At 39.2% G+C, this 21,670-nt stretch overlaps 2 protein-coding genes across 4 annotated transcripts; both read left to right on the forward strand.

Annotated features, from left to right (window-relative positions):
• Positions 1-8,272: 8,272 nt before the first annotated feature.
• LOC120110420 (MRN complex-interacting protein) lies at positions 8,273-11,547 on the forward strand. Its single transcript, XM_039125285.1, has 4 exons — positions 8,273-8,346; positions 8,414-8,708; positions 8,977-9,120; positions 10,216-11,547. Exons 1-4 carry the CDS (start codon positions 8,296-8,298, stop codon positions 10,416-10,418), a joined length of 693 nt encoding a protein of 230 aa, XP_038981213.1. The 5' UTR covers positions 8,273-8,295; the 3' UTR covers positions 10,419-11,547.
• Positions 11,548-12,984: 1,437 nt separating this feature from the next.
• LOC103696455 (ubiquitin-conjugating enzyme E2 2-like) lies at positions 12,985-20,522 on the forward strand. 3 transcript variants are annotated; one of them, XM_008778093.4, is made up of 7 exons: positions 12,985-13,215; positions 14,060-14,193; positions 14,292-14,317; positions 15,191-15,280; positions 16,869-16,957; positions 19,838-19,988; positions 20,192-20,522. In XM_008778093.4, the coding sequence occupies exons 2-6, from the start codon at positions 14,069-14,071 to the stop codon at positions 19,964-19,966; spliced, it is 459 nt and encodes a 152-aa protein (XP_008776315.1). In that variant the 5' UTR covers positions 12,985-13,215; positions 14,060-14,068; the 3' UTR covers positions 19,967-19,988; positions 20,192-20,522. The 3 variants fall into 3 exon arrangements, with proteins under 3 accessions (XP_008776315.1, XP_008776316.1, XP_008776314.1); XM_008778094.4 differs by lacking the exon at positions 20,192-20,522 and having other exon boundaries at positions 14,064-14,193; positions 19,838-20,188; XM_008778092.4 differs by lacking the exon at positions 20,192-20,522 and having other exon boundaries at positions 12,986-13,215; positions 19,838-20,188.
• The last annotated feature ends 1,148 nt before the right edge of the window (positions 20,523-21,670 follow it).

Below are 21,670 nucleotides of genomic sequence, written 5' to 3' on the forward strand. Positions count from 1 at the left end.
TCCTCTAGGTTCAATCGTGATCAACTCCTTGATCCATCTTCAATCAACCCTTGATCTCGATCCACGCATGTTGAGCTTGTTGATGTACATATCGATCAACCATCGACGTGCAACACACATCACAGATTACATCCCAGATTGCTTTAAAAATTAAATAAAAATAAAAATAAAATTACAACCCTTTTCATTGAGACACGTAGGTCTCTAATACATGAATTTAAGATGCACGCAGGCATCTGAAAATTAAAATTATATGCATCACAGAACATCGCAGAACATTTCAGCACATTCAAAGGGTCCATCCATGATCATCACCATACGCATCACATGCATAAAAAATTATTTTCAGATCTGTAATTTAACTGATTATATCATCTCATGACTTGCTGATCATGCATGATTTGATTCTAAACATTTGTAATCACATTATTAATGCATTAGAATCATTAATCTAAGCATCCATTAATTAGTATGCAGAAAAAACAGCAAGCTGAAAATTCTGCATACTTAATTTTCAGCAAGCATAATTCCTTAAATTTCAGATCTAAAATGCCTTGAAAAATTTAATTCTAATCTTAATCTACATAACCATGGCTCTGATACCACTGTTAGGATCCCACATATGCCATGAAAATTCAAAATAATTTTCATGTTGCAGCGGAAAAACTATGCGGGATCCGTTCATCGCATGAACGTGTTTTAAAACCTTTCGTTTGTAGATAGATTAGAAATAAATTATTTTAAACCATTTTAAAATCATTAAGAAGATCAGATCTTCATCTTGTGCGGGTAGATGGTCTCCGCAAATCTGATTTACGTGGTATTTGATCAAGGCTCAGTGGAAGCCGCACACGCGTCCGGCCTCTACAGGTATCCACACGAAGTACTGACTCGATCGAAGCCTTTGGATCTCACCGGGGTGCTAGCTCCCTTGCAGAGATGACTATGGATGGCTGAAGTCCTCTCCTTTGAATCAACCTTTGATTGGCTTGATAGGAAGAAGAAGAAGGATGGATTTAGGAAGAAGAAAATAAGACCCGCAGCCTTTCTCTTTTTCTTCCTTTTGGAACCAAGATGAAGAAGGAAGAGGGCGTCCTAAGCTTTTCTTTTTCTTCTCTTGATTGTGGCTCAAAGGAGGAAGATGGAGGAGGTTGCTCACGGCTGGAATGAGGAGAAAAAACCCCTTTTTTTCGAAATTCCATGCTCCCTTTTAATTAGTTAAGAGATAAGGATGAGTTCCTATTTTTTAGGAACTCATCTTTATCTCTTCTTTTTGGCTAACAAGGAGGGGTGTGCGCCCCTCCTCTTTCTCCCACGCACACCCCAAGGGGAGGGGCGTGGGCCCCTCCCTCAAGTTCATTTAAATCTGCTATTTAAATAAATTAAAGGGGGTTTTAATTTGGGTCCATTGTTTGAGTCCAATCCTAGTCAAAATAGGATTTTTGTGAACCCATTTCAATTTCCTCCAATTCCTAATCCAATTAGAATTTAATTGAGCCATGACTCTATTGAACTCTTCAATCCTAATCCAATTAGGAGTCATAAAATTAATTAAATTAAAATTAAAATTAATTAGGACTTAAGAAAATCCTAATCTAATCAGGACTTGTTCAATTTTCAGCCCTAAGACAATTTGGACTTTAGAAATCCTATTCCAAATAGGATTCTAATTTAATTTGAAATCCTAATCCAATTAGGACTCCATGATTCCCACTCCAAGTAGGACTCATGATCAAGTCCAATTAATTAAATCCAATTAATTAAATTAAATTGCAATTCGATTGCAATTGTTCCTTCTTCTAGCCACTAACTCTTAGCGGGTTTTCATTTATCAATCTAATTGATTATTTGTGATTCCTAATCACATTCAACCATTGGATCGGTCAATACCTCTAATGTGTGTGACCCCATAGGTTCCATTCTGACTGGTAGTGAGATATATTATGATCTCTATCACAATATCATTGAAAACTCCTTTCAATGGGTTGAAACAATTCCAACTCAACTCACCAGGGATTATTGACCATCGAGATGATCCCTGTGAGTCTCACCATCCACCAGTGACACCTAGCAGTATGTAGTGGCCACCCAGCAGAATAGAATGATGAACCTCTAGGTGCAGCAATCGTATGATACAGTCCTTCTATCGTGGATCCCTACAGACCGGAGGTCATGGATAACTCGTCAAACCCCGTCGTCTGTCATATGTCTAGATTTATTTGACTTGAGTTCGATAGTGAAAAACTCTTTCTCCACTTTATATTACTGCCCTGGCCAAGGTCTTAGAACTCAGTCTAATAAATCACATAGGATCACTCCTTTTCTATCAAGGTCGATAGATTCCATGTAAGTGCATACCCTATTCCTACAGTGAACTTACTGCAGCCAATCTACACTACAAGGACCCATATGGCTAGAGACCATGTATACGTGTAGTCAAACTACAATAACCTCACTGTGAGTAGCCGAAGCACCGCAGGTCAAAGGACCAGTCATACTACTGCAACATCAAGCAAGTCACTGACGAGTGGATAGACATCCAAGTGACTTCTTGTCTTGGTCACGCTCAGTACCCTTGTTCTCTAACAAGCACCTGCACTATCACTTCAGTGTCCCTACACTGTGGACTCGAGTCTCGTCCATCCATAAGGAAAGCGATCTGTGCACTAATCGGATCGATCACCGTCCTCGTGATGATCCATTGATCATGAGCATTTAGAAATTAATCACCAATGATACATGGCTCAAATTCTCAACTCTTGAGAATATGTACCATCATCTTATTAATTTCTTGGACGATTCATAGACACATAAACAATATGAATGAAAAGATGCCCATTTATTATTCGATAATAATAAAGTCAAGTACAAATTTATGTCCTAGAATTAATAATGTGTCCGCCAGATTGGCTTTTAGGGCATACATCTAACACCTGGTTGCCCAACTATTGAAATAAAAATAGGAGAGACGATCATCCAAAGAGCTCTATTAGATTTAGGAGCCAGTGTAAATCTACTTCCCTACTATATGTACCAAAAGTTAGATTTGGAGGAATTAAAGCCTACAAATATTACCCTTTTCTTAGCAGATAGGACAGTGAAGTACCCCAAGGGGATTGTAGAGAATGTAATAGTGAAAGTAAATGAGTTTTACTATCCTGTGGACTTCGTTATCCTTGAGACCGAACCTGTAATACATCCAGACAATCACACACCTATAATTTTAGGTAGACCCTTCTTAGCCACAGCAAATGCTGTGATCAATTGTCGGAATGGGATGCTGAAGTTATCTTTTGGCAATATGAAAGTCGAACTTAATGTCTTTAATATAAGTAAACAACCACCAGACGACAAAGAAATCAATGAAGTTGACATGATTGAAAGTCTGGTTCAGGAGACTTTCTTACAAACTTATAATAAGGACCCTTTAGAAGCTTACCTTGCCCATTCTCAGGAAGTGGTCGAGCATGCACCCCCTAGTTCTGTTCCTCTTATAAGCATAGATCGTCACCAGCCAACTGTTCTTCCTTGGACTCTTCCAAAACCATTCTTAGATAATGGTTGAAAAAATGGGGATTTACATTTTGTCTGGCTGAAGACATAAAACTTAGCGCTCTTGGGAGGCAACCCAACATGTAAATATTTTCAAAAAAAAAAAAAATTTGCAGGTTTGTGATTTTTGCCCCTATTGTCACTTTACCTACCCATATCAGGTAACTTCTCCTCTATCCTATTACTGCTTTAAATTTTCTTTAACATTGAGGACAATGTTAGATTTAGGTTTGGGGGTATTTTTACGCATTTTATAAAAAAAAAAAGTTTTTAGTTAAAATTTTTGAAAAAAAAAATCATCATATTTTTACGCATTTTATAAAAAAAAAGTTTTTAGTTAAAATTTTTGAAAAAAAAAAATCATCAATAAAAAATATACAACACACAAGGTATATAAAATCTAAGAGCCCAATGACTAGTTGGAAGTAGTGCAAAGTGAGTTCTTTTTATTAAGTTCCTTTTAGTGAGTTGTAAACTAATTAGTGCTTTGAATTTCACAACACATCTGGCCTGCATTTTCTAAGGTATAGGTTCGACATTGTGTTGAGAATATGGTAGCAACCTCGAATCCTGATGAACCATCTTTTTCTGATCCAAAAAAAAAAAATGGTGGATTTAGTCAGGTACATCGAAAAGGGCTACCTATTGTCAAAGGTCAGCGGGCTTGTGATGAGGAACCCGAGCATAGGTCCGTAGGGGAGTCTTGATGCCCGACACCTCATGCCAACTGGTATGAGAATTGTCGACTAATTGCTCGCTACATGGAGGAATCATCACAGGAGTAAAAGTGCACAATATATACACTATCATTTCTCTTTAATGAAAAAAAACAAAAACAAAAACAAAAAACAAAAAAAAAATGATGAAAAAAAAATGTATATTGACCTTAAGAAAGACAATAGTGTGAAAGCCGTCGTTGTAAAAATTCGAGTAAACTGGAATATTACAGATAAAACCCATGAGGTATTAAAGTAAACATCCACAGCTCTCGAAATCCTGCAGATAAGATGATTTTGAATCAGCAAATAGGTCTTTTCCGACCAATTCTTGGAAACTACTAATATTAGCGATATTTTGGAGATCCGAAACCTTAGCTGGTGCATGGTCCAAACTTCACTGAGCACTCAAGTATAAATAAGTTTTACAACTCCCTAACGGAAAACTTAATGACTTCAACTTAAATTGCATACTAACCTAGAAATTGGGCTACTTAGTAATTAAAACCTTGTGTGCTTTTTATCAGTTATGTACTTGAAATTAGACTTTCATTTCATAAAACAAATTTTATTTTGGGATTGAAGTTTGTGGGTAACTTCACTGCAAACCCTCACGAGACAACACTCGTCCACTAGGGTAACCTAGGGGTTTAACGGCTTGTTGCACGTGCTAAGTGCAATCGTAATGCTCTACGAAAGTGAGTATTTATCTTAGCTCATGTATATTTATATATATATAATAAATAAAACTTTTGCACTCCCATTTTATCATTGTCGCACTAAATTGCTAGAGACTAGCAATAAGCTGGTTGAGGGGTGTGATGAGAGCACAAAAGTGCAATCGTCAGACCATCTTAATTAGTATTTTAGCTAATCATTAATAACAAAATTAACTAATTAATGTTTTATTTGTGCAAGTAGCCCAATCAGCTCGTTCCCCGCATTGTGCCAGCATCCGCGCCGTCCATCAGATCACCATCATCTTCAGCCTTCAATCCCAACGCCCCTAGCCACGTCATCTTCCGCGATCCATTCCAGCAGCCGGTAATCCAGATCCCACGATCAGCAACCGTCCGTTTCAAAGAGTCCCAGCTCCTTCCCAAATCAAGCCGAAGCCCCATCCCAGCCGTTCGCATCCCCCTCTTGGCCCGAGGAAGGAAGCTAGCGTCTTCACCGCGTCTCCACCGCATCCATGTCAGCGGCCATCATCCCGAATCCACGCTCCCAGCTCATCCCGTGATCAAGATCCAGCGCTCCAGCCCCTCAACCACGATACCTCCCATGATTCAGTCCGTGATCCCGTCGATCCCGCGTCCGTGAAGGAAACTCCAGCCCCTCAACCGCGATCACAGCAGCACCCCAGTGATTCCCATGCCATGAACGCCCACCCAAAGAAGGAAACCCCTCTCCCGTGATCCAAGCCGCATGCGTCCCCACCTTCCATCCGCATCATGCCAGCCACCGTGCCAGGCTCCAGCTCCTTCCATCGCCCGGATCCACGTCTCTCCCAGCAAGGAAAATCCCAGCCGATCCCTCCATCCGTGCCTCCTTTTTCTGTGCACCCTCGGATCAGCCCCTCCTCCCAGCTCGCCCGTCTCCAAATCCCCCGCAATCACCGGCGATTCCAGCTCCTTCCCGTGATCCCAGCCCACGGCATCCCGTGGCATCTGCCATCTTCCTTCTCCATTTGAAGATCGCGTGCCAGCAGCCCGGATTGCGTCCGTGATCGACTCCTCCCCGCGTCTGCCATCTCCCTTCCGCATCAGGCGTCCGTCCGCGGCTATAAAAGGAGAAGGAGGAAGAGAAGAGGGGTGTGCTCGGTTGCTGGTGGAGGCCTAGAACCAGGGAAGAGGGGAGTCGAAGGAGAAAGAGAGCTGGGTGGAGGCCAAGAAACAGAGAGAAGGGAGGAGAAGACGTGCTCGGTTTTGGGTGGAAACCAAGGGAGGAGGTGCTCTGTGTCGGTTCCAAAGAACAGAGGAGGGGCCCTGTTTTTCGAGAAGAAGGAAGAAGAAAGTATTATTTTAATATATATTTTTTTTAGTGTTCAGCCGAGTTGTTGGTTCCTTTTATTTCAAGGATTTTCGTTTATGTTCTTGTAATCAATTTTCTTTTATGAAATCCGTGCTCTAGGTTTGGTTTAGTCTCCGCAATTTATTTTATATTCTGAAATTTTTAGTTTTAAGATAACTATGAAATTTATTTTTGCTGTTCACACTGACGATTTTAATTCATAATCTGTCTTTAGAAATCGATCCCTACTCTGCATCCAATTTCAATTGCAAAGTTTTCCTTCTGCCCTTTGTTTATTTTAAATTAGAAACATTCAACATCCCCGACGTAATGTTTTTCTTTTATTCAAAAATCGATTTTGAATCCGAGTGAATGTTCTAACTTTTATGCAACTCCAATCGCCTCCCTGTGGATCGACCTCTTACGACCACTATTCTTCGAGTAGAACAGGTAAGAGTAGAATTAAATTTAACTTTTGTTTGTCGGTTCTAACAACGATCTGTCCAGCATATTTTTAGGTGGACAGGAACCGCACAACAGATTTTGAGTAAGCCGGAGATCCGTGGAGACCACGCGCATTAATTGTTGACAGTCGTAACAGGGTATGATCCCTGGTTGATGTATCATGGCGTGGCCGGCAAGCAAAGCATGGTACGGTAAGACTGCTGCAGGGCGTGGCCGCAGCATGTGGAAGACGAGCTCGGTCTTCTGAGCTCGGCTTGCATGAGCTTGGCTGCATGAGCTCGGCTCGGCCTGCATGAGGTCAGGCTTGCTGTCGGATTTGGGTGCTTTAATTGTAGTGGTGGGGTGGTCCATTTTTCCCCCAACAAAGATACTCCCTCAAATGGATCCGATATCCTGTCCCCAGTCGACTGTCTCTAATTCATCTTTTTGGCACTCCGATCTGTAGCAAGTTTGAAATAAAGTCTGGATTTTGGCAGATCCAAATTGGACTACAGATGTTTTCATCCTACAATAATTTCATGCTATCATATGATTGTCACATGTGGTTAGCAAGCTAATCTGGTTATTTTTGGACCTCTTCCTTTATTTTCAATATCCACTCAAGTCTTAATCTCCTTAACTTCTGCTTTACGGGCTTGCTACCCTAAAATCACTCGCCCTAATGATTAAAGAAGGAGAAGCTTAATAGACAATTGCTTCTTCATTGACTTTAGTCCAAAAGTCACTCTCAGGAGGCGTCATCCTTCGAGTGGTGAGTGGTTGCTGGCTGAAAGTTTTTTTTATTCGACCGGTAGTGCCAGGTTATGTCAATCACTTATTTCCAACTGTGGCTCTCGAGAGGACAATTTTGGGTTGTTTGAATGCTCGTTTCGTTAGACCCCGAGTGTCGACGCGTCTAATATGTTTCCATACCTATTCATTTGGGATCATTTACCATATAAAAAAAAGTCAAGAGTCAAAGAATAAATGCTGATTCAAATTTAAGTTACCTCTTTACTAATGGAGACCTATTAGGGTTGTTTTGAAAATTTTTAAAGATGAAGAGATGCGTGTAAGAATCGTCAATGACGAGTCAAATTGTAATTTTTTTTTAAAAAAATCAAACATATTTTTTATTATCAAAAATAATAATAATAAATTATTCTTATTTTTTTTAAAAAAAAGTTACAATAATATCAAATGCAACCTTAAACCCATCTTGAGAATATCACTGAATGAGGGATCAATCAGAGCGATTTTTTTATTTTACCCCTCGAATTATCCCAACATCAACTTTCTAAAATAAAATTCTTCTCATTCCCTCCACAACGCGCGCGAAATTTTTACCTGCAATCCAGCTAATCCATTCAATCCCCACAAGCTAAACTATCCCAGCAATAAAAGCCAAAACTTGAAGTAATTCTTTGCTGTGCCCTTTTGTCGTTTTCCTAGGATCACGGTAGTCTATGATGACCCTCAACTTCCAAATGCAGCGTCCGTCAGCCTCTTCGCGTCTTCCCCGTTAAATCTCCACCCCATCTCCCTCTCTCTCTGTCTCTCTCAACTGGGGGAAATGTCGACCCTCTTCATCGCGGTTCAGTGCTTCCATTGTTCGACCATGCAGGTAAACCCCAAATCCCTCTCTCTCTAGCCTCCGCTTTGCTACTGCTTACGGTGTGCCTTTGGACCAGGTTAAGCAGCAGAAGAAGGGCAGCAACAAGTGGGTCTGCGCGGTCTGCAACCAGAGGCAGTCGGTGCGGCGGATCCACGCCCAGGGCCCCCTCGCCCGCGACCTCCGCCACTTCGTCCAGGCCTTCAACATGTCCCGATCGGACGGCTCCCATCCGATCCCGCCCCCATCGGAGGGCTCCCGCTCTCCGATGGCGGCGGCGGAGCACGGCGGTGGGGCGAATCGGGGGAAGAGGAGGATGGATTGGACGGAGTACTTGGATCCCCAAAAGGAGAAAGACGACGGAGGCGGTGGAGGTGGGTTTTTTTTCGTTCCCAGAATGTCCCTCTTCTGCGAAATGCCCTCCTCGTTTTGTCATTCTACTCCCTCTCCTTCCTCCTCTGTTCCCGAAATATCCCCGTCTTTTCTATTACTCTTCCAGGTCTTCGTTTTGTTTAATCTATTCAATTCCTTAGTTTTGTTCTCTAACTAATTCGATAGGTGAATGAGCTTCTTAATTTGTATACATCTCTTCATTTTCTTAATTTATTTATTTCTTTGTTTTGTTGCTAATTAACTTGACAGCTGAGCCGGAGATGGTGACGGAATTGCCCCCCAAAATGTTGAGACGTCACTTCTCGAAATGCTCTCCATGGATGCAGTTGACTGCCGCTGGGAAAGAAAAGCCAAATTTCTCCAAGAAAAGGAAGGATGCAGCCCATTCTCAAGGCAAGGCTCCTCTCTTCTTAGGGCTGAAATTAGGTTTGACTCGGGCCAACTTCGGGCTGGGCCCAAAAAAAGTTTAGTTTGAGTTTGAGCTTAGATGTAGAGTCCTATTAGTTTTCGGGCCAAGCTCAATTATATCATTGGTCTAGCCTGGCTCAGCTCAAGCTCGAGCTCAAACAAGGCCCGAAATGAAGTCTAAATTCAGGCCTAAATCAATTTATTTTTATATGTTGTCAGTTAGAGAGAATAATAAAAAGTAAAGGACAAATTAAGAAGGATTTAGTTGAAAATAAACTTGTGTTATAGGAGAGAGCCTAATTTTAACTAGCTCATTAACTTGTCAAGCAATATTATGAATTATTAAATTTTGATCGGGTTCAGGCCGAACCTATTTTTGGCCCAAATAGGTAACAAGTCAGGCTCGAGCCTAGATTATCCAAAAAAAATTTTGAGCCTCAGCTCGGCTTGAAGTCTAAAAAAAAATTGGGCTGGGTTCGGGTTGGAGCATATCCCAGCCTGCTTCTAGCTCTATCTCTTCTAGAGCTGATCAAATGTCGGACCAGGCTAGATTGGGCTGGACCTACAGTAAAAATTGGGCTTGATGCTTATGGTTATGCTCGGCCTGATTCGAACATCAGGCTTCTATTTATTTTATCTAGATTTGGCTCAATCCTAAAGGGTCAATACCAGACCGCCCAACAGACTCATTATGGACATATTAATTAACATATAATATAAATTGTATTATTTTAAATTTAATTAATGAATATAATTATTATATAATATATAATGTATAATTATTTCGGGTTGGAATGGGCTGGGCTTGGTCAATTTTTAATTATTCTAAGTCCGGACCAATTTTCAGATCGGGCCGTATTTTTGTCCAGGCTTGTTCCATGAGCCTATTTTTCAGTGTCCAAACCCGTCAACTTCTGGGCCGTGTTGGACGGGCCTGACAGCCCATGATGAACTCTACTCTCCTCCCAATTCCCATTCTACCTCTAATTCTACAGATTGCTTATGCGCATTCCACGAACTCCTCTGATCATAAAAAGTATGGTCGAATAACTAATCACACCATGGCTATACGGTCCGCAGGTAGGATTGAATCCAGAGGAGGCTGCATATCGGTTGCAGCAAAAGGACAGTCGAGATGGAGCGAATACTTGGAGGAATTTGATGGTTGCTCCCAAGGAGAGGAATTTACCAGTCCAACTAGTGGTCAGGAGCCTTGGGGTGGACGAGAGAATCTGTTACCTGATATGAGAGTGGAGGACGAAGTCCACCCTGACTTCCAGTAATGGCTTAAAGCTTCTACAAAATGGTGTTCTTTCTTGGCTTACATGACTCGTTGCTTTGTTGGAGACAGGTAAAAGTATGTTCCAATAGTTTGTTAGGATACTGAACTGGGCACCCATTTCATAATCTATTTGAGAATCTTTATCATATATCCTGTGCCCTAAACTCAATTGTCAACCCCACTTTAACTATGAACACATCATGTACTCGTTCTGAATAATAGCATGCATACCTGCATCCTCTCGTTAAATTTGACAATATGCTATACTCATGCTGATGTGCAAACTTTTAAGTATTTTTGTTTTGCCCAATCGCTTGGGTGTGGATGTAAAGAAAATATAAATATATAAATAAATTTATCTCATTCTATCAGCTTAAGCTTTTAGAAAAAGTGGTGATTTCAACATGGTATCAGAGCTGAAGTCCTGAGTTCGAACTCTGTCTCTGCACTCTTTAACCCAATTATTAAAAATTTCACATGTTGGGCTCAACCATTAAAAAGAAATCCGACCCATATGTGAGAGGAAGTGTAAGAAAATATAAAATATATAAATAAATCTATCTCATTCTATTAGCTTAAGTTTTTGGAAAAAGTGGTGATTTCAACAGTGGAAGCAGGTGATTGCTAGTGCTTTTTGAAATTAATGCCATATGTTTTTCTTCTAATCATGTGCTGTAACTTTAGTGTTAAAAAGGTGATTTTTCTTTCTAGCAATTAAGCGGAGATAACTTGGTTCGGATGCCCCTGAAGGAGTGGCCAAAGGAAGCATTTTTCTATCATGATGGTATTGTTATTGTTGTTGCATGTTAATAGTACTGTGTAATTATGCTTGGAAGCTTGGACTGTATGCCTAATTGGTTCATTTGTTTTGGAAGTATGGGTGCACAATGCTTTGATTTTGTTTTGATATAAAAGACCCAAGCTCTTTTTATTTTGTTTGGTCAGTAACTACAAATAATAACTAATAATTATTGATTGTTGAGAATTATTCTTTGATTTAAACTGAGAATATATTTTTCGTGATGATTTCGAAATATATAATCCCCATTACTCTTTTCTCGATAATTTTATCTATATCTACATTAATCCATATAAAAAAAAGTTTTAATTCAATTAGGAATGTATCATATTTGCAATTTCAAATCTGTTTCATTTGTGGGGTTTCTAGCTTTCTATAAAGCTATGGTCTCTGATATATGTTATTTTGTTAGGTATCTAATCCTAGTCTATGACTTTGCTAATATATCGAAATGTATTCGTCCTGCATTATTAATGCTGTGTATACAAAATATTGGATGAAGTTTGGGTCTCTACAATATGGAAATTAAGTTTTTGTTTTCGAGCTTGCTTGCCAAACATAATTGACATGAAGCAACGTCTTATATTAAGCACTGCTTTTACTGTAAGTGTAAAATGTTTGTATGTACCATGTCGGATTCCAAAATCTCTCATGTATGGTAGGTTGATCTAAAAATGTGAATTTAAAACTGCACTTGAGTAGTCTGGTGCCTTACCCATACGAAATGATTTTTTTTAGGATAAGGTGGCCATTGTGTCGCCTTCTGAAAATCTCAGCAACAAATTTATGCCAAGCCTTCACAAACACTAGGATAATATTACTCTTTCGCCCCCTTAGGAATAAAAAAAAATCCCCATATAAATAATTGCATGGGTATCTAACATTCTAAAAATCTATTTGGAATTGCAGCTGCATTTTGAAACTCCACTTGTAGGAAGACATAGAAGTGCAAATAGAAATCATTGGTGTTTGGGACTCACCCATGCACTACGAATCTGCACCACATACACCATATAGCGGTGCACCATGCCGATCAAGCACCTTAGTTCTAATAGATTTCATGCATCATGCATTCGTTTTGGATTGCTACCCTACATATTTCATCTAAAATTCTCAATTTGTTCTTATGGTGTAGCGCTGATATGGTGCATGTGGTGTAGAGGAATAGAGTTATATCATTTGCATGAGAAAAGAATTCATCTTTCTTTACGTGAATCAATTGTTAGGTTGTGCAATGGTTGCTTTGATATTTATGCAGATAGATGTATAGAAAATTTTGAAATGCTTTGAGATCTATGCGAAATATGATTGGACAGGTGACATTGTAAAAAAAAGACCAATCATTTTTTTTTCATGCGAAAGATGCAATGAAGTTGCTGTAGGATATAATTTTTTTGTTACAGGAGGATAGTCGAGTGTCCCCTATTTTTTTTTGTGGTGATTTTTCTGAGTTGCCATTATCATTGATTAATTCTAATTTACCCCCCAAAACCAGAGAAAACTGCGTTTTTTTTTAGCACTCATCGCTCCCTTCGAGTTTTTTCAGCACTCATTGCTCCCATTGAGTTTAGCGTCGGGAACTTCATACACGCACTAGACTTGCCATGCAAGTTGTCAGGTTTTCGTCGTCTTCGTAGTTTAGTTTTTTATATATATATGTATATAAAAATCTTTAACTGAGTGAGAGCAGCGTTGGGACCCCCACGTGCACCGTGACGGCCAAGTTTGGTCTGGCGTGCTTAAATTTTCTTGCCTTCCGTTCGGTTCCTCTTCGGGCATCGCTTTCCGTCTTTTAGACCTCTTTCCCCTCTCCCTCACCCTCTCACGGTCACTGATCAAACCCTCCCATCTCTTTCTGATCCCTCCTTCCTCACGCGCTCTTGTAAGAGGGGAGGGAAGGAATCCTCCCGCCTGATAGAAGAATCCGTGATTCTTGCTCGCCGAGTGGACTCTGAAACCCTAAAGGGATTCTTGGTGCTCGGCCGCGCCTGCCTCGCAGGTAAAAGGACTCGTCTCGCTACTGTTTTCTTGTCGATGATTTCTGATTCTCTTCCGAGTTCGTTACCTTTGATTTGACGCCGAAATGGATCTTGAGCCGTGGACGGCGCAAAAATCCTTCGATTTTGGTTGTGGATTCTCGAAACCGGGGGTGGCTTTGTTCCTGATCTTGTTCTCTTGACGATTTCTAATTCTTTTTTGAAGCTTGTTGCCTTCCTGGTGGCGATATTCTATTCCCCAACTCAAACGACTTAAAACCCTAACTTAGTCTCGGATAACCCTGGGTTTTTGTTGCGGATCTTGTTCGTTTGGTACTGCTTGCACGATAAGGGACCCTTCTTGCTACCGTTTTGTTGGTGATGTCTTAATCTTTTTTGATGCATGGTGCATTCTTGTGAGCGAACGACTTAAAATCCTATTTTAGCTCCTGAGAAACCCAATTTCGTTCTGAAATTTGCTCATCTGTCGTTAAAATTTGCTCCTGAGAAACTTTGGGTTCAAGTGTGAGAATAAGTGCCTAAATTTTTTTGGACTAAATGGTGACCGAATATTAATGTCATGTTAGATGCAACTCAGAGTATTGTTTAATCTCTTCCTCCGTTTTGTGTTCTTACTAATCATTGGATTCGGTTGGCTTTACATAATTTGGTGAATAAGAACAATCTTTGTTTTTTGCATTGTCTTTTGTTTAAAATATTTGGAACTGAGATTCCTTTGAATTCTCAGGATTCGGGCAGATTAGAATCTGTTAGGAAGTTCAAGACATGTCTGTTTTGGAGGGAAGGAATTAATCCTTTGTCTTGTTCTTTTTCTTCTGGTCATTGTGTTATGTTTTGATGTGCTAGGAAGTGAGGATGTCGACTCCTGCAAGGAAGAGGCTGATGAGGGACTTCAAGCGGCTGCAGCAGGACCCCCCTGCTGGTATAAGTGGTGCTCCCCAGGACAACAACATCATGCTCTGGAATGCAGTTATTTTCGGGTATGTCTGGAAGGAACAACTTGATCTATTTTTATTCGTTAGAGTCGTTTGTATTGTCACATTTTGTTTGAACTTTGTGCATGCGTTTTGAATTGCAGTCCTGACGACACACCTTGGGATGGAGGTAAGGCAATTCAGCTCCTCAAGTATTGTTTCCAAGAAATATATGGGGCGTGAGAATTTTTAGATCAATTACATGTTGTTTCTATCATGACAAATCTTTGTTATATCGATTCCAATAGTTTGTTTGCTAAATTTAGGTTTTAGCGGTCAGGTAGTTTCCCCTGTGAAGGCATGCCATATTTCATTCTGAAGCATGCTCCTCTTTTCTTTGTGCATTTAAGTTCAGGAGAAACTAGCTCCGCATGCAAAGAAAAATGGCATTATTTGCAATTTGATCACCACTGATTCTGCTTTTAGTCCCTTCAACCTTAGTTGTTGCATTTTACTGTGATTTTGGCATGTTGGAACAGCTACATATGTGTACGTCTTATTCTCTATGCGTATCAACCTAAGCAGTCAAGTAACAGAATAATAGATCTTATTTTGCTTATCATTAGATTGTTTGTTCTTGCTAACTGAATTAGTTTTGCTTGGAAATCCATATGCCTCTGCATAACAGTTAGGTCATCTGATGGGCCCTTGTTTCCTGGCCTTAAGTTGGACATCGCTATACAGAGTACTTTGTATATGGCTGGTACATGCTACAGAATGATTTGATTATTGAAGCCCAGAAATTAATGCATAAGTAGCCTGTATCTGATAATTATTGATATCTGTTCGCATCACTTTCTTTGATTTTGGTTCTTTTTCATTCAAACTTCTGTAAATAGTTGCAGCAAGGTGCAGAAAATAAGAATGGGATTTGTTTAGTGATGCACTTGTTGGAGTATTGATTTTGCTGATTTTTTCATAGTTTTAGGTTCTTGCTTAAATTTGACAGCTATTTGTTACTTAAATCTGTTTTCCTTGCATATAAAATCTTTGAGCTTTCCAGGAACGTTCAAACTTACTCTTCAGTTTTCGGAGGACTATCCAAACAAACCTCCAACTGTCCGCTTTGTTTCAAGAATGTTTCATCCAAATAGTAAGTTTTAAATACCAATTAGTGTTATCTATGTAGTTGAAGTGGTTTTAAGTTAGCATTTCAGTTGAAGTTGTTTTAAGTTAGCACATCATTTTATCTATCATCAGAATATCATTGTTGGGAATGCTAAAACCATCATCTACCTTGATCCTAGGAAGCTGCATATGCAAAAGTGATGTTGGTTTTATTAGCAATCTAGATTGGGTGCCCTAGTGTTTTCTCTTTCTGGTCATCAGTGCACATTCTGTTTTTGAAACTTAGATTAGTTGATTATTGATTTCTAAAAATCAAAACATAGAATTATGAGACTTAGTTGTTGCATGTTCAAGGTAGGATGGTCGGTCAAGCTCTTCCAACAATTTGTTTTCTTTCTATAGTATATTTTAGATTAAGAATTACTCCAATATTGTTTCTGAATTTTAATTGCATATTTTTGTGGACCATCATGGCAAGAGGTAGTGTTAGATTACCGAATGAAAGATACAATCAATGAAAAACCTCCTGTGAATATCAAACATGTAATAGGATATGACAGTAACTTGTATGCATCTACTTGGATTTATTATATCATGGTAAATGTCGGGCTTTCCATTTGCTCATTTTAATAGAGAGCAGCTAACATGATTATGTTTGGGGTTAGATTGGGTTGCCAATTGAGCTTGAGAAGTTTTAGGTGGTTAGAATTTTTTGTTCTCCATCCCTCTCTTTGGCACTCTTGTGCATGATTTTCTTTTCTTTTTTTATATTGGGCGGGCGAGGTGGGTTGAAGGTGTGGACTTGTGGAACTGCACTAGTTTCAAGGTCTATAAGAGAACACTCATACTTCTGTAAGTGCAACTTTTTGGTTTTATTTAATTACTTCGGAGAGATGTGATGTTATTTAGCTATCTATGTTAGAGAAATGAAGTGTTCCAATGCCTTTACTTAAGGTGTATTTAGAGATGTGCCCTTGCTTGAGGTGAATGTTGAGATGATTAAATAGAATGTTATACACCTTATTTGCGATTTGTAACACAAGGTCATGATCTAAAACTTAGGAGTTGGAAGGCTAAGTAGGGTTCTTGCGAAAGTCTTAAACATGGCTCGCTGTATCACTCCAAACTGTCCGTTTTGGAGTGTACCGAGCCGAACCCTCCACCAACCCCCTTCAATTAAAAAAAAAAAAATCTGGCTCCAATTAACACCCCCCCCAACCCCCAACCCCCCCCACACACACAAAAAAAAAAAAGCGCACCATCGTTCGGAGTACCTTCCCCACTCGATATGATGCTCGCCCCCACCCCTTCCCGAGCGTCACCGGTGAGTGTGCCTCATTCCTTCTCTTTCGGGTTAGGGCTAGGTTTCCCTCAACCTCCCTCCCTCTCCCTCTCCCTCTCCCTCCTCCTTTCTCTTTTTCTCCCTCTCCTTGTTTATGATACGCTTCAGAACAACATAATATGTACGACCTTCGGTACTAGTTCGGCAAACTTTGATCTTAAATGTAGGGCAAGTTCAAATTTGATTCTCAAATTGACAGTAGAGTATTTTATTAGTTAGTATAAACCTTTTTTATGCTGCTGTGACCTAATGTTGTTCTGTATATATTTAGTTTACACAGATGGAAGCATTTGCTTGGATATCTTGCAGAACCAATGGAGCCCAATTTATGATGTTGCTGCAATACTTACATCAATCCAGGTTCGCGAGAAGCCTCCATTAGTCTACCCTTTTTTTATTCTAAAAAGTTTATACTTTTTTGAAATTATACATTTAACAGACCAAGAAATTTCTGTTCCATTATATGCATCTTCCGGGATATTTTAAACGACATTAATCTATCTTTACATATGTGCTTATTTTGGTAAAGATGTGAAATATAAAAAATGGAAGCCTCAATGGTTTCTCATCATCCATTCCTCTTTATGTTCTTGTATTTCAGGGTAATCCTTGCATTATTAAGCATTTGGTTAATTTTAGGAGCATATGATTAGTATTGAGTCCATGATGTAATGTAGATAACAGATTACGCAATCATATTTTGTTTGGTTTCGCCTATTATTGGAACACTGCCCTTTATAGGGTACTTTCTTTATTGTTTCTGTTGAGCTTCTTTTGAATGTGGACGGGTATACTAGAGTTTACCTCAATATGTCCAACATTCTATTAGGATCGTCTTCCCCCTTGAAATAAATATAGCTTCTTCCCTGTTGGGAAGCCTTTTTGTTTTTATATCATATTGCTCCCATATTAAGAAAAGAGGAAAAGGATTTCACTGTGAAAGATCGTTTTTTTTTTTTAACTAGGTCTTCACAGTGGGACATCTGGTCAATTTGTAGGCCTGATGATGTTTAGAATATGATTAAGTTCCATCCATTCTGAGGTTTCCTTCACAGTTACAGGATCTCTCAAATCAGTTTTCCAATTCATTTTTCCTTCTGTTCCATAGCTCTGATACTACTTTGTTCTTCTTGCAGACAGCTTGGTAGAGATTTGGGAATGGTGTGCATAGAGAGTTATCATTGAGCCAAGTGTCCTCCCAAAATTGAATCTTCTTCCCATGTTCTAGAATAGAAATTAGACCACCAAAATGGCTGCATTACCTTGCAGATTTCCTTCCAAATAGGAGGAGAGTCCTTGTAGTCTTCCTTCTCATTCCAAATCTTTTTTTGTTGTAGTATGCCATGGATATTATCCTCTGCAATATGCATCTTTTGCAGGTGAAATTTCCAAACCATTTGGCAATGAGAGCATTGTTGAATTCCTCCATGTTTTTAATACCCAAGCCTCCTTCATATTTGGATTTACAAATGTTATCCACTTCATCAAACATGAAAAGACAGAAATAGAGGAAGTTTCTTTCCATAAAAAAACCCTTCTAATCTTGTTGATGCGCTTGATTACCCAAGATGGAAGTTTGAACATAGATATATAGCATACTGGCAGATTTGTGAGCACAGAGTTAATTAAGGCGAGTCTACCTGCAGTGGACAGTGAGCTTTCTTTCCAGCTTGCAAGTTTCTTGGCAAATCTTTCTATTATATGCGTCCATTTGTTACATTGATGACCTCTTAATCCCCAAGAGGGGCATACCTAGATATTTGATAGGCAAACTCTTCAGCATGCAATCAAGCATAATTGAAAATCGTTCTGCTGCAGCCTCATCATCTCCAGGATATATTAAAGGAGCTTTTCTGGAAGTTGATACTCAAACCAGAGAGGATCTCGAAGTTATAATTTCAGAGTCAATACCTGCTCCTTCCTTGCCTCGCAGAATAATAATGTATCATATCCGCATAATGTAAACTATTGATGTTTTCGCTAGTTCCCAGTGGATCTATGCAACTAAGTAAACCATGCTGCCTGGCTTTGTTTAAAAGTGAGTTTAGTACATCCAGAGCTAAGGTGAAGAGGAAAGGGGGCAAGGGGGTCACCTTGCCTAATTCCTTGTCTACAGTTATCCAGTTTCCTGCTTGTCCATTGACTAACAAGCAACTTTATTGGGTGTCTAATGGCTTTGATCCTAGCTATCCAGATAGAGAGGAATCCTTTCTTCCCAGGACCCTCAGAATGAAATCTAGATTGATTTTATCAAAAGCCTTTTCAAAATTCAGCTTGCATAACCATCCTTCCATTTATTTTTCTTCTTGCAGAAATGGAATATTTCATGAACACAAAAGAAGTTATCGGAAATAGGTTTGCCTTTAATTCATTAGATCATTCATAAAAGCTGTCAGCTGAGTAGCTAAGACTGGAGATTATTTTTATGATCTTATCCATGTTGTCTGAACAGATTCCATTTAAATTGAAAAATCCTCCCTTATCGGATGATTTCTGCACTTGTGCTTTGTTGTGGATGAAATTTGTATAGATAGATCATAGGTGCTTAAGATGAACTGGACTGAATGATTCATACTGCTTTAAGAAGAGTAGGGGAGTGCTTGATGGGAACAAAGGGTTTTAATGGGCCAAGTTTTCTTGCTGGGTGACCAGGTCTTTAGCTGCTTTTGCTCTAACCTATTATTAAGCATAAAACCTAACTGATCCTTAACCCCAACATGTTCAAGCCATAAAGCCCAAAAAATGCAAACTTCTGTTGCTTGTGATCTAGTTTGTTATTTGGCTTGTAACTGTGTTTAGATATCATTTCAGTTTCTGATTTCGAAATCTGCCTTTGTACCTTCTATCTTGATTCTTTCAAGTCCACTGGAATCTTGGAACTGTTCTTTAGTCAACACGGCCTTAAGGTAGGCCTGCCAATTGTTATTTCAAGGTTTCATGGTGGGTCCCTTTCTTCTCTGAAGATTGGCCAGGAATTTGTACCGATGCTTGATACTGATTTTATAGTGCATTAGATATTTTTAAGCTATGATGGATCCTTTCTTGATCATTGAGAGAGAGTCACATAGACGGGATTATTGTTTTGGTTAAGCTATATCAACCATGTACATTGCCTGTTTATTGCCATGTTTGTGTTAAGCTTTGAATTCTCACAAGGTGGATTGTCCAATTTGAATACTACTATTGTAGTTTTTGGTCATTTATATTGATTAGAATGCATCTTCACTCTTGTATTTGCAGTCGTTACTCTGTGATCCAAACCCAAACTCACCTGCCAATTCAGAAGCTGCACGGATGTTCAGCGAGAACAAGCGTGAATACAACAGGAGAGTGCGTGAGATTGTGGAGCAGAGCTGGACGGCTGACTGAAACACTCTCCTCAACAAAAATGGTACTCTCCTCAACAAAAATGGTGCCTAAAAGTCTCTGACTTCTCTGTTTGAGTGGTGGACTTTGAATACTCTATTCCAACTAGACATTTCGTATTGCAGTGTATATGCTTGGCTTTTCAAAATTTTCAGAATCCAAATATATTTGCTGAAATCATTCTGCCCTCTATCCTTTTGAATGAAAGTATGATGTTGATGCCTACAGGCTCTTCAAGAAACGAATAGCTACTGTTAGTATTTTTCTGGTTGGGATGATGCTCTGGGGAGCCCTCTCGATGTCTTACATCATCCACATAAGCTGGGTAGGTGTTGCAACCATTTATCTCCATGTATGATTTTATGAAAAGAAAAGATGGTGCAGATATTTTGCATGAGCTATAGGACCGAATGCTATGTTAGGAGGCACGGTTGGGCTTTTTAGGTTTGTTGATTTTGCTTCCCAACAGCGTTTATTTGCAAAGATAAACTTGTGAGAATCAATTTTACAATAGCCTGTTGCTTAGTCTCAACATTAAAATTTATCCATTCAGTTTTTCTTTGCTTCTGTTCGATCACGATTTCTTTTTCCTTTGGCAATCTTATGGCTGACCAAACTCTTATTCGGCTGTTTTTCTATTTTTCATGTTTCTCCCTTCAACCTGCTTGAATCTGTGGTGTTGTGCTATCTCGAGCGGCAATCTCTCTTTTTTCTGTACGCGGTTTGCAATTTAAACCTGCAAACTTTGAGCGCCGGACCCAGCATACATACATTGCTTTGCAGGACTGCAAGTTCGGCATTTGGGATCTCGAACACCCAACGACGCTCCGACTTCAGTGATCCGAAAATCTTGTGTCACCTTGACTCAAAGCCATGGCATCCTCTGGCAAGAGAATCACGACCAACTTTTTGGGCTAACGGCCGGTCCAGCCGGTGTGCATGCATAATTAGTTTCTGGCACGTTTTGCTTGCAACCGGAATTGGAATTGGAACGAGATGGATTAGAATCGAAATCGGAATGGCCATATTTTTTTAATATGTTTAGTTCGTTATTGGAATCGAAATCGGAATTAGAATAGAATTTGAATATTAGGATAGAGTTTGGATTGGGTTTTAGAGATTGGGACATTTTTCATTCTATTCTCGAATGGGATTTTTACCCATCAGGAGTAATCCATTCCATTTCTATTTTAGAGCCCAACTCTCTTTGACAAAATATGCCTTTTACCTCTGTGGAGTGGATGGAGGTTTGGCCTCGATAATTCTATCATTGATGTAAAAAAAAACACTTCTATTTTGTTGATCTTCCTCGTTTCCTTCAAGACCAATAAAGGATTTACACATATTAAGAAAATTTTTCTATTTAGGGTATCTAGGGGCGAAAGCTTGATTGCTCAAAATGTAGCTCGGGCTCTTTACACCCATCTAGCAAATGATCTGACCTAACTAAGTTTAGCTTGCTCAAGCTCAACTCAATTAAGATCATGATATACATATATAAAAAAAAATATTCTATATTATTTTTATTTTTTTATATAAAAGTTATTTTTATATTTATTAAATATAAATTAATATGATCTATATATATATTAGAATGTATTTGAACAATGATATTGAGATATGATCAAGATTATATTTTAAATCATATAATAAAAGTTCACAAAGTTCTTAAATTCTTGTCAAAATGCTTAAATGAGAAAGTCCGTC

Source organism: Phoenix dactylifera, chromosome 4 (genome assembly GCF_009389715.1).
Source record: "Phoenix dactylifera cultivar Barhee BC4 chromosome 4, palm_55x_up_171113_PBpolish2nd_filt_p, whole genome shotgun sequence".
NCBI lineage: Eukaryota > Viridiplantae > Streptophyta > Magnoliopsida > Arecales > Arecaceae > Phoenix > Phoenix dactylifera.